The sequence below is a fragment of the Eubalaena glacialis genome, chromosome 2 (assembly GCF_028564815.1).
Source record: "Eubalaena glacialis isolate mEubGla1 chromosome 2, mEubGla1.1.hap2.+ XY, whole genome shotgun sequence".
Lineage (NCBI taxonomy): Eukaryota > Metazoa > Chordata > Mammalia > Artiodactyla > Balaenidae > Eubalaena > Eubalaena glacialis.
This window is the reverse complement of record NC_083717.1, coordinates 109,797,676-109,815,594: the sequence shown is the minus strand read 5'-3', so window position 1 is coordinate 109,815,594 and position 17,919 is coordinate 109,797,676. Positions and strand designations below refer to the sequence as shown.

The 17,919-nt window shown below is 39.2% G+C and overlaps 1 protein-coding gene across 2 annotated transcripts in view; it reads right to left on the bottom strand.

Annotated features, from left to right (window-relative positions):
- The window catches only part of EXD1 (exonuclease 3'-5' domain containing 1), a 39,101-nt gene that overhangs the window by 15,744 nt on the left and 5,438 nt on the right, over nt 1-17,919 (bottom strand). Inside the window, exons 4-8 of one of the 2 annotated variants that reach the window (XM_061182238.1) lie at nt 17,597-17,665; nt 15,031-15,088; nt 14,633-14,760; nt 10,824-10,882; nt 7,275-7,361 (exon numbers count right to left, since the gene is read on the bottom strand). In XM_061182238.1, the coding sequence (XP_061038221.1) occupies nt 7,275-7,361; nt 10,824-10,882; nt 14,633-14,760; nt 15,031-15,088; nt 17,597-17,665 (401 nt within the window). Of the gene's footprint in view, nt 1-7,274; nt 7,362-10,823; nt 10,883-14,632; nt 14,761-15,030; nt 15,089-17,596; nt 17,666-17,919 lie in introns of those variants that run through there. The other variant, XM_061182240.1, reaches the window with a different exon arrangement.

Sequence of the window (17,919 nt, the reverse complement as noted above, 5' to 3'; positions counted from 1 at the left end):
GTCTCAATTTCTGCTCTGCAAACTGGTTCATCTGTACCATTTTCTAGGTTCCACATATATGCGTTAATATACGATCTTTGTTTTTCTCTTTCTGACTTACTTCACTCTGTATGACAGTCTCTAGATGCATCCATGTCTCTACAAATGACCCAATTTCGTTCCTTTTTATGGCGGAGTAATATTCCATTGTATATACGTGCCACATCTTCTTTATCCATTTGTCTGTCGATGGGCATTTAGGTTGCTTCCGTGACCTGGCTATTGTAAATAGTGCTGCAGTGAACATTGGGGTGCATGTGTCTTTTTGAATTATGGTTTCCTCTGGGTATATGCCCAGTAGTGGGATTGCTGGGTCATATGGTAATTCTATTTTTAGTTCTTTAAGGAACCTCCATACTGTTCACCATAGTGGCTATATCAATTTACATTCCCACCAACAGTGCAAGAGGGTTCCCTTTTCTCCACACCCTCTCCAGCATTTATTGTTTGTAGATTTTCTGATGATGCCCATTCTAACTGGTGTGAGGTGATACCTCACTGTAGTTTTGATTTGCATTTCTCTAATAATTAGTGATGTTGAGCAGCTTTTCATGTGCTTCTTACCCATCTGTATGTCTTCTTTGGAGAAATGTCTATTTAGGTCTTCTGCCCATTTTTGGATTGGGTTGTTTTTTTTAATATTGAGCTGCATGAGCTGTTTATATATTTTGGAGATGAATCCTTTGTCCGATGATTCACTTGCAAATATTTTCTCCCATTCTGAGGGTTGTCTTTTCATCTTGTTTATGGTTTCCTTTGCTGTGCAAAAGCTCTGAAGTTTCATTAGGTCCCATTTGTTTATTTTTGTTTTTATTTCCATTACTCTAGGAGGTGGATCAAAAAATATCTTGCTGTGATTTATGTCAGTGTTCTTCCTATGTTTTCCTCTAAGAGTTTTATAGTGCCCAGTCTTACATTTTGGTCTCTAATCCATTTTGAGTTTATTTTTGTGTATGGTGTTAGGGAGTGTTCTAATTTCATTCTTTTACATGTAGCTGTCCAATTTTTCCCAGCACCACTTACTGAAGAGACTGTCTTTTCTCCATTGTATATCCTTGCCTCCTTTGTCATAGATTAGTTGACCACAGGTGCGTGGGTTTATCTCTGGGCTTTCTATCCTGTTCCATTGATCTATATTTCTGTTTTTGTGCCAGTATCATACTGTCTTGATTAGTGTAGCTCTGTAGTATAGTCTGAAGTCAGGGAGTCTGATTCCTCCAGCTCCGTTTTTTTCCCTCAAGACTGCTTTGGCTATTCGGGGTCTTTTGTGTCTCCATACAAATTTTAACATTTTTTGTTCTAGTTCTGTAAAAAATGCCATTGGTAATTTGATAGGGATTGCATTGAATCTGTAGATCGCTTTGGGTAGTATAGTCATTTTCACAATACTGATTCTTCCAATCGAAGAACATGGTATATCTCTCCATCTGTTGGTATCATCTTTAATTTCTTTCATCAGTGTCTTATAGTTTTCTGCATACAGGTCTTTTGTCTCCCTAGGTAGGTTTATTCCTAGGTATTTTATTCTTTTTGTTGCAATGGTAAATGGGAGTGTTTCCTTAATTTCTCCTTCAGATTTTTCATCATTAGTGTATAGGAATGCAAGAGATTTCTGTGCATTAATTTTGTATCCTGCAACTTTACCAAATTCATTGATTAGCTCTAGTAGTTTTCTGGTGGCATCTTTAGGATTCTCTATGTATAGTATCATGTCATCTGCAAACAGTGACAGTTTTACTTCTTCTTTTCCAATTTGTATTCCTTTTATTTCTTTTTCTTCTCTGATTGCCGTGGCTAGGACTTCCAAAACTATGTTGAATAATAGTGGTGAGAGTGGACATCCTTGTCTTGTTCCTGATCTTAGAGGAAATGCTTTCAGTTTTTCACCATTGAGAATGATGTTTGCTGTGGGTTTGTCGTACATGGCCTTTATTATGTTGAAGTAGGTTCCCTCTATGCCCACTTTCTGGAGAGTTTTTATCATAAATGGGTGTTGAATTTTGTCAAAAGCTTTTTCTGCATCTATTGAGATGATCATATGGTTTTTATTCTTCAATTTGTTAATATGGTGTATGACATTGATTGATTTGTGTATATTGGAGAATCCTTGCATCTCTGGGATAAATCCCACTTGATCATGGTATATGATCCTTTTAATGTGTTGTTGGATTCCGTTTGCTAGTATTTTGTTGAGGATTTTTGCATCTATATTCATCAGTGATACTGGTCTGTAATTTTCTTTTTTTGTAGTATCTTTGTCTGGTTTTGGTATCAGGGTGATGGTGGCCTCATAGAAGGAGTTTGGGAGTTTTCCTTCCTCTGCAATTTTTTGGAAGAGTTTGAGAAGGATGGGTGTTAGCTCTTCTCTAAATGTTTGATAGAATTCACCTGTGAAGCCATCTGGTCCTGGACTTTTGGAAGATTTTTAATCACAGTTTCAATTTCATTACTTGTGATTGGTCTGTTCATATTTTCTATTTCTTCCTGGTTCAGTCTTGGAAGGTTATACCTTTCTAAGAATTTGTCCATTTCTTCCAGGTTGTCCATTTTATTGGCATAGAGTTGCTTGTAGTAGTCTCTTAGGATGCTTTGTATTTCTGCTGTGTCTGTTGTAACGTCTCCTTTTTCGTTTCTAATTTTATTGATTTGAGTCCTCTCCCTCTTTTTCTTGATGAGTCTGGCTAATGGTTTATCAATTTTGTTTATCTTCTCAAAGAACCAGCTTTTAGTTTTATTGATCTTTGCTGTTGTTTTGTTTCTATTTCATTTATTTCTGCTCTGATCTTTATGATTTCTTTCCTTCTGCTAGCTTTGGGTTTTGTTTGTTCTTCTTTCTCTAGTTCCTTTAGGTGTAACGTTAGATTGTTTATTTGAGATTTTTCTTGTTTCTTGAGGTAGGCTTGTATAGCTATAAACTTCCCTCTTAGAACTGCTTTTGCTGCATCCCATAGGTTTTGGATCGTTGTGTTTTCATTGTCATTTGTCTCTAGGTATTTTTTGATTTCCTCTTTGATTTCTTCAGTGATCTCTGGGTTATTTAGTAACGTATTGTTTATCCTCCATGTTTTTGTATTTTTTACGTTTTTTTTCCTGTAATTGATTTCTAATCTCATAGCGTTGTGGTCAGAAAAGATGCTTGATATGATTTTAATTTTCTTAAATTTACTGAGGCTTGATTTGTGATCCAAGATGTTATCTATCCTGGAGAATGTTCCGTGCGCACTTGAGAAGAAAGTGTAACCTGCTGTTTTTGGATGGAATGTCCTATAAATATCAATTAAATCTATCTGGTCTATTGTGTCATTTAAAGCTTGTGTTTCCTTATTAATTTTCTGTTTGGATGATCTGTCCATTGGTGTAAGTGAGGTGTTAAAGTCCCCCACTATTATTGTGTTACTGTCAATTTCCTCTTTTAGAGCTGTTAGCCTTATGTATTGAGGTACTCCCATGTTGGGTGCATATATATTTATTATTGTTATATCTTCTTCTTGGATTGATCCCTTGATCATTATGGAGTGTCCTTCCTTGTCTCTTGTAACATTCTTTATTTTAAAGTCTATTTTATCTGATATGAGTATTGCTACTCTAGCTTTCTTTTGATTTCCATTTGCATGGAATATCTTTTTCCATCCCCTCAGTTTCAGTCTGTATGTTTCCCTAGGTCTGAAGTGGGTCTCTTGTAGACAGCATATATATGGGTCTTGTTCTTGTATCCATTCAGCAAGCCTGTGTCTTTTGGTTGGAGCATTTAATCTGTTCATGTTTAAGGTAATTATTAAGGTAATTATTATTACCATTTTCTTAATAGTTTTGGGTTTGTTTTTGTAGGTCCTTTTCTTCTCTTGTGTTTCCCACTTAGAGAAGTTTCTTTAGCATTTGTTGTAGAGCTGGTTTGGTGGTGCTGAATTCTCTTAGCTTTTGTTTGTCTGTAAAGCTTTTGATTTCTCCATCGAATCTGAATGAGATCCTTGCTGGGTAGAGTAATCTTGGTTGTAGGTTCTTCCCTTTCATCACTTTAAGTATATCATGCCACTCCCTTCTGGCTTGTAGAGTTTCTGCTGAGAAATCAGCTATTAACCTTATGGGAGTTCCCTTGTATGTTATTTGTCGTTTTTCCCTTGCTGCTTTCAATAATTTTTCTTTGTCTTTAATTTTTGCCGATTTGATTTCTATGTGTCTCGGCGTGTTTCTCGTTGGGTTTATCCTGTAAGGGATTCGCTGCACTTCCTGGACTTGGGTGGCTATTTCCTTTCCCATGTTAGGGAAGTTTTCAACTATAATCTCTTCAAATATTTTCTCGGGTCCTTTCTCTCTCTTCTCCTTCTGGGACCCCTATAAAGCGAATGTTGTTGTGTTTAATGTTGTCCCAGAGGTCTCTTAGGCTGTCGTCATTTCTTTCCATTCTTTTTTCTTTATTCTGTTCCGCAGCAGTGTATTCCACCATTCTGTCTTCCAGGTCACTTATCCGTTCTTCTGCCTCAGTTATTCTGCTATTGATTCCTTCTAGTGTAGTTTTCATTTCAGTTACTGTATTGTTCATCTCTGTTTGTTCTTTAATTCTTCTAGATCTTTGTTAAACATTTCTTGCATCTTCTCAATCTTTGCCTCCATTCTTTTTCCGAGGTCCTGGATCATCTTCACTATCATTATTCTGAATTCTTTTTCTGGGAGGTTGCCTATCTCCACTTCATTTAGTTGTTTTTCTGGGGTTTTATCTTGTTCCTTCATCTGGTACATAGCCCTCTGCCTTTTCATCTTGTCTATCTTTCTGTGAATGTGGTTTTTGTTCCACAGGCTGCAGGATTGTAGTTCTTGCTTCTGCTGTCTGCCCTCTGGTGGATGAGGCTATCTAAGAGGCTTGTGGAAGTTTCCTGATGGGAGGGACTGGTGGTGGGTAGAGCTGGCTGTTGCTCTGGTGGGCAGAGCTCAGTAAAACTTTAATCTGCTTGTCTGCTGATGGGTGGGGCTGGGTTCCCTCCCTGTTGGTTGTTTGGCCTGAGGCGACCCAACACTGGACCCTACCCGGCTCTTTGGTGGGGTTGATGGCAGACTCTGGGAGGGCTCACGCCAAGGAGTACTTCCCAGAACTTCTGCTGCCAGTGTCCTTGTCCCTTGGTGAGCCATAGCCAACCCCTGCCTCTGCAGGAGACCCTCTGACACTAGCAGGTAGGTCTGCTTCAGTCTCCTCTGGGGTCACTGCTCCTTCCCCTGGGTCCCGATGTGCACAGTACTTTGTGTGTGCCCTCCAAGAGTGGAGTCTCTGTTTCCCCCAGTCCTGCCAAAGTCCTGCAACCAAATCCCGCTAGCCTTCAAAGTCTGATTCTCTAGGAATTCCTCCTCCCGTTGCCAGACCCTCAGGTTGGGAAGCCTGACGTGTGGCTCAGAATCTTCACTCCAGTGGGTGGACTTCTGTGGTATAAGTGTTCTCCAGTTTGTGAGTCACCCACCCAGCAGTTATGGGATTTGATTTTATTGTGATAGCGCCCCTCCTACCGTCTCACTGCGGCTTCTCCTTTGTCTTTGCATGTGGGGTATCTTTTTTGGTGAGTTCCAGTGTCTTCCTGTCGATGACTGTTCAGCAGTTAGTTGTGATTCTGGTGTTCTCGAAAGAGGGAGTGAGAGCATGTCCTTCTACTCTGCCATCTTGAACCGATCTCGAGCTTTTTAATTTGATGGTGTCCAAATTGTTTATTTTTGCTCTTGTTGTTCGTGGAGGTTTGTTTTAAATAATTTTCATTTGTGCTGCTAACTCTAACCTAGTCATCTAAAAGCTAAGGTTTACCTAGAAAGTGCATGGAACAAGAGGGAGGCAATTTAATCCCTGAGCAAAACTGGGCTTGATACCTCCATTCCTTTCCCTTTGAGAAAGTAAACACTTCAGAGGAAAGAGTTCAAGAAGGCAGATTGCCAATCCTAATAAAAATATTCTCTCAGTAGGCTGATGTAGGTCTTCACTCAAAGGATGGAGGATGTTGATTGGGAACTCAGCTGGCTTTCTTGGCCCACTCCCCCTTAAATACTGATGATGCTGAGTTTGATCCAAAGGTGGTTACCCATCCTCTAGCTATTCAAGGCTCACTACAAAGTTCTTTGGATATAATGTATATCCTCACCTACATCTCCTTGATCCAGGAAAATGAGAATGATGTGGCAGAAATCTTCTGTGGAAATCTACCAACCAGAGGAAAGATAAGAAATTCTCTGTATTTCGGGACTTCCCTGGTGGTACAGTGGTAAAGAAGCTGCCTTACAATGCAGGGGACGCAAGTTCAATCCCTGGTCAGGGAACTAAGATCCCACATGCTGCGGGGCAACTAAGCCCGTGCACCAGCTACTGAGCTCGCGCACCTCAGCTAGAGAACCCGCATGCTGCAAACTACAGAGCCCACGCAGCCTGGAGCCCGTGCATCGCAATGAAAGATCCTGCAGGCCTCAACAAAGGTCCCGGGTGCCACAACTAAGACCCGACACAGCGAAAAATAAATACAATAAATAGATAAATAATAAATCTTAAAAAAAAAAAAATTCTCCATATGTCTAAGGCAAGAGAACAGAGCTGGGAAAGAAGACCTCAGGTAGAGCCTCTGAGACAGCAGAGACAGCAACGATGATTATAAAGCTCTTTCCTTTTTTTTTTGGCCGCACCACACAGAATGCAGGATCTTAGTTACTCGACCAGGGATCAAACCTGTGCAGTAGAAGCAGAGTCTTTTTTTTTTTTAATTTATTTTTGGCTGCGTTGGGTCTTCGTTGCTGCGCGCAGGCTTTCTCTAGTTGCGACAAGTGCCAGCTTCTCATTGCGGTGGCTTCTCTTGCGGAGCACGGGCTCTAAGCGCGTGGGCTTCAGTAGTTGTAGCATGCAGGCTCACTAGTTGTGGCTCGTGCTCTAGAGCACGGGCTTAGTAGTTGTGGCACATGGGCTTAGTTGCTCCGCAGCATGTGGGATCTTCCCCGACCAGGGCTCGAACCCATGTCCCCTGCATTGGCAGGCAGATTCTTAACCACTGCGCCACCGGGGAAGTCCCAGATGCAAGGAGTCTTAACCACTGGACCACCGGGGAAGTCCCTGAAGCTCTCTCCTTTGAAAATAATAAACTGAGTACAAGAAAATTGAAAGACATTCCAAACAAGCTATAGGACAGTGACACTGGGGTGACATAAAAAAGACAATTAAAATAAATTTACCAGTGAATCTACAATTATTTCAAAATAAAAAGTTTTAAGGAATCTTTTACCTGAAGCCAACATAGTTTCCCATGACGACACACATTAGCTCCTTCTGCTGCCACACTCAGGACACTTTGCTTCTTGATGTGCAGCATCTGGTAAGAAAAGGAAGAAAATAAAAATCTCCAGGAAATAAATGTTGCAATTATGACATCATGAATGGCACAAGTAAAATGGCTAGAAATAAACAAAGTGGATCATATTTTTTTAAACTTACAAAATCCAAAACACATGTCTACTTCACACACACACACACACATACACACACACACACAAATCACACTGAATGCTTCTGATCCTCTTTTCAGTGTTCACAAAGTTATTCCACAACTGGAAAATAAATCATTCATATTGCAAATGCTAATAAGAGTTGAAAACTCAGATACCTTTTGTTACCACTGATGTTACAGCGAAAGGTTTCTAGTCTTTATGGCAAGATTCCTCATGCAAAGAACAGCAATTTACTTTACCTAAAGGGAACTCACACAGTGGCTGAGTCTCATAGTATCTACTGTTCAGAATGAGAAAAACACAGACTCAACAGGTCCTTTAAAGTCTTGGATTCATTAAATTATTCAAAACTGAAATAGGGGTATCCTGGAAACACATGCTGGTCCTCTTATTATCTATATTCTTATATTTCAAAACATTATACAATTCTAAAATCTTTACTGCATAATCCATGAAAATATCTGCGTGGCACAAGATTCTCCCCATTTTACAGGTAGATAAATTACTCAAGAATAGAAAGGCAAAGTAACTTACACTAGCACAATATCTTCCTTTACAGAGCATAAAGTGTTCTATATTCTGAGTATCTTTCATCAATGATAAAAAAAGGGGACTCAACTTCAGTTCCATTCTCAATCAACAAGAAGGCTGCAAAACTAGGAACAAAAGCTGTATTTCCCTACTGATAAGAATTTCCAACTAACTCTTTAAATTTCCAGAGCAAAAATTCTTATCCTATTATTTGTTGTTGTTGTCATGGACCCTTTAAAGCATCTGTTGATATATAAAGAATTCTTGTAACTCAATTAAAATGGCAAATGAATAGATATTTCTCTAAAGAAGATATACAAATAGCCAATAAGCCTATACGGGAAAAGAATCTAAAAAAGAGTGGATACATGTATAGGTATAACTGATTCACTTTGCTGTACACCTGAAACTAACACAACATTGTAAATCAACTATACTCCAACAAAAATTAAAAAAAAAAAGAAAGGGCTTCCCTGGTGGCGCAGTGGTTGAGAATCTGCCTGCTAATGCAGGGGACACAGGTTCGAGCCCTGGTCTGGGAAGATCCCACATGCCGTGGAGCAACTAGGCCCGTGAGCCACAACTACTGAGCCTGCGCGTCTGGAGCCTGTGCTCCGCAACAAGAGAGGCCGTGATAGTGAGAGGCCCGCGCACTGCGATGAAGAGTGGCCCCCACTTGCCACAACTGGAGAAAGCCCTCGCACAGAAACGAAGACCCAACACAGCCAAAAATAAATAAATAAATAAATAAATTAGTTAAAAAAAAAAAAACTAAATGGGAAGCATCTCTTTAAAAAAAAAAAAAAGAAAAAAATAGCCAATAAACACATGAAAATATGCTTAACACTATTAGCCTTCAGGGAAATGCAAATCAAAACCACAGTGAGATACTACTTCACACCACTAGGATGGCTATAATTAAAATGACAGATAATAGTGTCAGTAAGAGTGTGGAGAAATTGGAACCCTCACGCCCTGCTGGTGGGAAAGTAAAGTGGTGCAGCAGCTTTGCAAAACAGTATGGCCAATCCTCAAAAAGTTAAACACAGAGTTATTACATGAGCCAGCAATTCCACTTGTAAGTATCTATCCAAGAGAAATGAAAACGTGTCCACACAAAAACTTGTATATGTATGTTCACAGCAGCACTATTCATAATAGCCAAAAAGTAGAAACCACCCAAATGTCCATCAAATGGTGAAAGGATAAATGAAATGTGGTATATCCATACAAAGGAATATTATTTGGCAACAAAAATAAGTGAAATACTGATACACGCTATAACATAGATAAACCTTGAAAATATTACGCTACGCAAAAGAAGCCAAGCCAATCACAAATGACCACACATCGTATGATCCCATTTATATGAAATGTCCTAAACAGGCACATTAATAGAGGCAGAAAATAGATTAGCAGTTGCCAGGGGCTGGGGGTACTCAGAAGGGATTAGAGGTGTTGGGTAAGGAATATGGGGTTTCCTTTTGGGGTATTAAAAATGTTCTAAAATTCATTGTGGTGATGGATGTACAATTCTGTGAATATGCTAAAATCCAGTGAACTGTACATTTTAAATTGGTAAATTTTATGGCAAGTGAATTATATCTCAATAAAGCTGTTTAAAAAACAAAGAATCTGCTGAAAGCTAACACTCTCTTAAAAAATACACCTGTGCAGGGGCTTCCCTGGTGGCACAGTGGTTGAGAGTCTGCCTGCCAATGCAGGGGAGACGGGTTCGAGCCCTGGTCTGGGAGGTTCCCACATGCCGCGGAGCGGCTGGGCCCATGAGCCACAATTACTGAGCCTGCGCGTCTGGAGCCTGTGCTCCGCAACAAGAGAGGCCGCGATAGTGAGAGGCCCGCGCACCGCGATGAAGAGTGGCCCCCGCTTGCCGCAACTGGAGAAAGCCCTCGCACAGAAACGAAGACCCAACACAGTCAAAAATAAAATAATTAATTAATTAATTAATTAAAAAAAAATACACCTGTGCATACACGAGCATAAGCTTGCTTCTAAACAAAAAACTTAATGACTTCCCTAAAGTCTAACTGTGAACCATACCCTAGGCTGAATAATTAGTTACTGCCATATCTCAAATTAATAAAAGATTATAGAGAAATTGCCTAAATAGAGCATCTAGACTGGTCTTTTAAAAATATAAGTAAAAAAATTTCTGACTCTCCTCTAAAACTGCCGATGGCTCTCCATCTTACTCAAGTCAAACTCAAAATCCTTATGTCTACCTGACCTGCCTCCTGCCCCCTTCCATTCCCTAACACTCTTTTTCACTGTGGTCCTGCCACAATGACCTCCCTGCTGTTCCTCCACACAAGTCAAGTGTGCTTCAGCCTCAGGGCCTCTGCACTTGTAATTATGCCTTCTTTAAGTTTTTTACTAGATATCCACATGGTTAGCTCCCTTACTTCTTTTAGATCTCTGTTCCAATGTCACCTCTTCACAGAGGTTTTCTCTGTCTACCCTAAATAAAATAGGAACTCCCTGTCATTCTATTCACCATACTACACTTTTTCTTCATAGCACTTATCACCAGTTGATATACAATTATGTGTTTATTTTCTTGCATTAAAATAAGCTCCTTCAGGGCTACAACTTTGTCTTGATTATTATTTTAACCCAGACCTCAGAACAATGCCTGGCAAATAGCCGGCTCTCAGATGTTTTGTTAACTCATTAGGAAAAACATTAATGATCTTATAATAAGAGAGAAATTTATGAGACATAGACATGATACCCATTTGCAGATAATACGGAGAATGATTGAGGGCAATACTTACTGCAGCACCAAACTTCTGCTGGAACTCATCAATGACTGTGTATGTCACCTCCTCTTCCTCTACAGGAGAATGTTATTATACTATTTGTCTTCCTTGGCAATAGAATAGCCCTCCCACTAGTTTTAGCCATAATCCTAAAGTCCTACTCTATTGCAACTCAAATGTCTAGAACTACTGAGACTAAGCCTAGAATACTGAGAACTATTTCATTATCACCTGCGTCAGCCCATCCCATAGTGAACACTATTAGCATCCTATTTGTCAGCTGAGAATAAACAAAAGCCCCACTGATGATATCTTATAAAATAAAATATTTACTCATTTCCTTTGATAATCTAGTAATGTTTCCTTCATCGTAAGTTTATGTCTTGAATACTTCAAGACACGTACTTTTAAAAAAAAATTTTTATACAATTTTTAAAGGTTACACTCCATTTACAGTTATTAGAAAATATTGGGGCTTCCCTGGTGGCGCAGTGGTTGAGAATCCGCCTGCCAATGCAGGGGACACGGGTTCGAGCCCTGGTCTGGGAGGATCCCACATGCCGCGGAGCAACTGGGCCCATGAGCCACAACTACTGAGCCTGCGCGTCTGGAGCCTGTGCTCCGCAACAAGAGAGGCCGCGACAGTGAGAGGCCCGCGCACCGCGATGATGAGTGGCCCCCGCTCGCCGCAACTAGAGAAAGCCCTCGCACAGAAACGAAAACCCAACACAGCCAAAAATAAATAAATAAATTAATTAATTAATTAAAAAAAAAAAAAGAAAGAAAATATTGGCTATATTCCCCGGTGTTGTACAATACATCCTTGTAGCCTATCTTATATCCAATAGTTTGTAACTCCCACTGCCCCACCCCTATATCCCCCCCAACACTAGGAACCACTAGTCTCTTCTCTGTATCTGTGACTCCGCTCCTTTTCTGTTATAGTCACTAGTTTGTTGTATTTTTTAGATTCCACATATAAGTGATATCATACAGTATTTAAGACATGCGTTTTCTAAAAGCACATTCATAATAAAAAATAATAGTTTAAAATAAATTAGTCCCGGAGACGGACCAATGTCCACACGTTTGGAATTCTCTGGATCCTGAAAATTAATTATTTTTCTAATTATGTAATTTAAAAGATAAGAGGTATAGCATAACATATAATTCTTCTTCATCTCCCAAACTTTAAAACTCTGGAGTGGCTCAGGACATAGTCCATAAACCGCTTCCTTTTTTCTATCCATACTTACTCTCTTGGTGATCTCATCTAGTCTCAAGGCTTTAAATATCATTTATAGGCTAGATCTTGAATTTATATCTCCACCTCAGATCTTTCTCTTCATCTCTCAGCTTACACTCGAACTTAGGTTGACCAAAACTAAACTCCTAACCATCTCTCCAAAACCTTTCCCACCCAGAATCCTTCCCATACTTCAGGCTGCTCAAGCCCAAACCCCTGAAGTCATCCTTGTTTCCTCTTTTTCTCTCACAACCACATCTAATCTGTCAGTACATTGTGTTGGCTCCACCTCAATATAAATGCAGAATTCCACCACTTCCTACCAACCATACTGCCACCACGAGGGTCCAAACGACCGTACCCACTAGACAAAATTATTTCAGTAGCCTCCTAACTGGTATTCATGCTCTTACGCAGGCCCTCCTCTCAGTATCTATACAGTATCCAGAGTGATTCTGTAAAAACAGAAGTCAGATCATGTTACTCTTCTGCTCAAAACTCTCCAATGGAAAATAGAAGTTTTAAAAAATACCTTCTGTAATAGTATAAAAATAGAAATACTTAGGGATAAATATGGCAAAAGATGTGTAAGACATACAATGAGAACTACAAAACACTGCTGAGAAATTAAAGATCTAAATAAATGTAGAGGTATACTGGGTTAATGGAATGGAATACTCAATACTGTTAAGATGTCAATATTCCCCAAACTGATCTATCAATTAATTGTAATCCCAAAAAGGATTCCAGCAGAGTTTTTTCTTTTTTGGTAGAAATTAACAAGCTGATTCTAAAATTCATAGGGAAATGCAAAGAACAGAGAACAGCTGAAACAACTCTGAAAAAGAACAAAGTTGGAGAACTAATACTACCTGTTTTCAAGATCTACCATATATCAACAATAAACAAAACAGTCTAGTATTGGTGTAAAGATAGAAAAATTAGATCAGTGTAACAGAATAGAGTGTCCATAAATAAATAAACCTATATACATACGGAAAACTGATTTTTGACAAAGGTGCAAAGGTAACTGAAGGGAGAAAATACAGACTTTTCAATAAACGGTGCTGGAATAATTGGATGTCCATATGGAAAAAAAAAACCTTGTCCATATCACATCATATACAAAAATAAAAAATGGATCATACAGGAGTAAAGACGCAGACGTAGAGAATGGACTTGAGGACATGGGGAGGGGGAGGGTAAGCTGGGACGAAGTGAGAGAGTGACTTATATATACTACCAAATGTAAAACAGATAGCTAGTGTGAAGCATCCGCATAGCACAGGGAAATCAGCTCAGTGCTTTGTGACCACCTAGAGGGGTGGGACAGGGAAGATGGGAGGGAGAGGCAAGAGGGAGGAGATATGGGGATATATGTATATGTATAGCTGATTCACTTTGTTATAAAGCAGAAGCTAACACACCATTTTAAAGCAATTATAGTCCAATAAAGATGTTAAAAAAAAAAGTATATATAAACATTAAAAAAAAAAATGGATCATAGACCTAAATGTAAAACCTAAAATGTCTAGAAGAAAACAAAGGAGAAAATCTTTGTGACTCTGAGCTAGGAAAGATTACTTAGATATGACATCAAAAGCACAATCCATAAAAGAAAGAAAATGGATAAACGGTACTTCATCAAAATTTAAAATGTCTGCTCTTCAAGAGATGCTTTAAGAGAATGAAAGGACAAACCACAGACTTGGAGAAAATATTTGCAAAGCATTTATTTTAGAAAAGACTTGCATCCGGAATATATAAAGAACTCCCAACACTGAATAATAAGAGAACAATCCAATAAGAAAATGAACAAAAGATATGGATAGACATTCACCAAAGATATTCAGATGCCAAATAAGCACATTAAAAAATCCTCAACGTCCTTAGTCATTAGGGAAATGAAAAAAACAACCAATCAACCTCCAATGGCTTCTCTTCTCACTGCAGAGTAAAAGCCAAGTCCTTTCAATGATCTACAAAGTCTTCCATGATCCACTCACCCCACTTCATCCCCTACTGCTCTCCTTGCTCCAGCTACACTCATCTCCTTGCTGTCCCTTCAAGATCATGGCATGTTCCTCTCTCAGGCCTTTGCATCTGCTAATTTTTTATGCCTAAAAACCATTCCCCCCAGATATTCATACATCTTGGTCCCTCACTTCCTTCAAGCCTTTACTTCAAATGTCACTATTTCAATGAGACCTGTCCTGGACACTCAAAAATTGTAAAACCACCCTCTCCACACATTTCTTCTTTTTCTTCTGTTTTTTTCTACTTAACATGTGGCACCAGCATACTATATAGTATACTAATTTATCTTATTTAGTGTGTTTCCTGCACCATAACTCAATGAAGGTAGAGATACCAAACTTTGGTATCGCCAATGTCTGAAATATAGTGTGCACTCAAATATTAAATAAACAAATGAATCATGATATTTTATCTTAATTCGGACCCTAGAAACAACAGCCTAGATGAGAATTCCACATAGAACCTTGACTCAGGGTTATACCAACTCTGAAGAGTTCTGAACCACAAGAGAGCCTAGAAAATTCAGAGCCCTGGTACTCACCTGATGGGCTGTACTTGAGGTCATTTAGCAGAGAGGTGGTTGGTGCCTCAGGGGCAGGAGAAGCAGGCTTATATACATTTAGGTCTTCATCTTTTATTGTATCCATCCTGTTTCTTTCTGTATTTAGACTATGCTTACAAAAAACAACACTTAGGTGAACTTGTTCTTTTTTGTTAATGCCACAAACACATCAGTTGTAAGGACTCTGGATCTTTCATAGAGAACCCATTCATCCACTGCTTACACTGATTTGAAGATGCCATCTAAAGATGGAAGGAAACATCCACCTATTTCTTCTCATTTTAGGAATTACACAGCTAGTGAATTACAGTTAAGGCTTTCTACCCTAATGTGTACATCTGGGTAACATCATAATTAAGAAAATCATTCCATCATACCTAACAGAAGATGCCTTTTCTCTTACTGCACCTTGTTCTTCTTCATCCAGTAGTTCCACTGTAAAATAACCAAACGGCTTCCAACAGGGCTTCCAATCTGAAAGCAGTTAACTATCCCTCTGTCCCCTCCACACCCACAGTTTGATTATGTAACACAGACAGTAATTGGGAATGAAATGTTAGTCCATAGAGGCCTTCATCGGCCAGAAATAAATAGAGCAGAAAAGACTATCCAAAGTACTGAAGATCCCTAATCTTACATCCCTACATAGCTTCCTTGGTCATTTAGCAGGATTAGGAACCTCTCTACATATCCACTTTACCCTTTTTGTTCCAGGACACCTTTGTGGTCATGCAGATTGGTTCTAGAGATATCTTTTCTTTCCTATTTATTCCCATCCTAATGCATTTTCCCTCACACTATGTACTGTTTGGGGGTTTTCTCTTAAATCATTCATACTGTCCCTTCCACTTTCTCAGGCTGGTGCATTAACAGTTCAGTGACGTGAAAGGTAATAAAAGCTAGACTGGAAATCACAAAAGAAATATGAGAGAAACATTCCACAGAGACTCTGAAACCATTTATTTTTAACCTAACAGTTGAAGGAATACAGGGAAATATTGTATATCATTGATTCTAAGACGCACATTTTAAACAACTCTGAAATTGGATATGATTTACAGTAAATGCACATGATAGTTTAATTGGCAGCTTCTTTTTCTTTCTTAGGGTGGGAAAAGAAATAATGCACCTTGTCATTAATGGCATCTAAGATTCAATTAAGTACACTTAGGTACTTTTCATGGAAAAAGTTTCTCAGGGGCCACTATGTTTCAAATGTCTCTTTCTCCTACACTGTCTAGAAGTGTTGAGTCTGGGTCAGACAAAGTAAAATTCACTAAAAACTCAGATTAATCAATTATTAGCCTTTATCTTGATACTTCTTATTCAAGGTGCTTTTCAGGGAGAACCCTCTATGGCTGATTGAGCCACAGGGCAAAGAAAGAAGAAGGAGGCCATCCTTTGAGCTTAGAAATTATAAACAAAGGCCAAGTCCTGAGAATGAATTTAGGAAGAAATGAATCCATGTGTACAGATCAGAAAGCTGGTCAGTGGTCAGCCTTCTCCTGAGTTAGGAGATAGTAGTAGTGATTCCTTCATTTTTCTTTACAAACTCATCCACAGCCTAGCTTTGTTCCAGTCCAGAGCTCTGTTCTACTGCAAAGTCTAACAGTTAACACACAATTAACAATCCCTCTACTTCTACCACCATCACTGCCATTTTAAAAAGGTGCTCAAGGGACAAAGAGTGTTTACAGTAGCGTACTCAGTAAGAAACGACAGTTATATAAGCTGGCTGGGGACTTCCCTGGTGGTCCCGTGGCTAAGACTCCACATTCCCAGTGCAGAGGGGCCTGGGTTCGATCCCTGGTCAGGGAACTAGATCCCACATGCCGCAACTAAAGATCACGCATGCCACAATTAAAGATCACGCATGCCACAACTGAAATATCCTGCATGCCACAACTAAGACCTGACATAGCCATAGAAAGAAAGAAAGAAATACTAAAAAAAAAAAAAAAAGCTGGCTGGACTTGTCTGCTTTAAAGTAGGTCTTGATTGGCAGGAGTCCTTTCCTTTCCTCATATCTGCCCCAACGGTAAGAAATGCACAGTTCTATGAAGTCCCAGCTCACCCATTCCGCCACCTCCCTCCACCCCACGCTGATATTCACTCCTCCTTGGAAGGCTTTTTGCTTTTGAGTTCTTGAAAGAAAGAATAGTTCTTGTTCCTAACCCTTTTCTCCTACCCCATTTGGCTTGTCTGAAGCACACTGACCAGATGAGCTTCTATAGCTCTTCCTTTAGGCAAACAATTGTATCTATTCTTGCTAAATTCTTTTAGCTGGCAGAAATAAAGAACAGGGCTACTTCCCACAATTCCAAAATCCCAAAAGGTCTGAAAACCAAAAATTTTTTTAACTCTTTTGGCAGCAAAACCTGAACTGACATACTATTTATAGTCCTATTTTATTCCACTTAATATGATTATCCATCCATTTCTCTGTAGAAATGTGTTTTATTACAGAGTGCTGACCAGACCCACTTGAGGTGTTATGTAATATGACCAGTATATACCCTTTGTTAGCTTTTCGAAAAATCCAGAACTAGCCTGAGATCTGAAACATTTGGCCCCAAGGTTTCAAATAAGGGACTGTGAATGTACTGTGAATGTCTGGTGTTCAATTCGCTTGCTGAGCAAGACAGTTCCTTTCTGTTCAGATTCCTAACTCTGCCTGCGAGCTGAGTCTCTAGTACTGAGTACCAGATGTCCTCACATTGTAAAACCAACATGATTAAAATTCTCTACAACTGTTCTGTTCATAGTACCTACCGAAACAGTAAGATAAGGGACAATTCCCAAATACCAGCTTTAAGAGTTCATAAATGCAAGATAACATCTTAGTTTTCCCTCCCACCCCCAAACACTGAAATGAGGCAGAGCAATGAGTTTATTGCTACTGCAAATCCCGATACCAACATTTAGGGAACATGAAGTTCTCACCATTCACAATCTCGTGTCCAAAAAACATCTTCACTCCTGGGACACTTCGATCAGTCTCCACATTCTTCACTGTTAGAGAAAACAATTCATTTGGTTGATAAAAAGTAATATTCCCTAAAACTATAAGAAAATATGTCTCACAAAAGTGCCCAAATCTGAGTTTTATAAAAATCCCCAAATTATCTTCCCCAAGGAATAAAAAGTCAATAATAAATTACAAAGCTATAACCTTGAAACAAGTAGTATAAAGAACAGAGGGAACCCCAGAATGGTCCAAGATACACTAAAAGGGCAGTAGTAGTACACTGAATTTAAACTTCTTC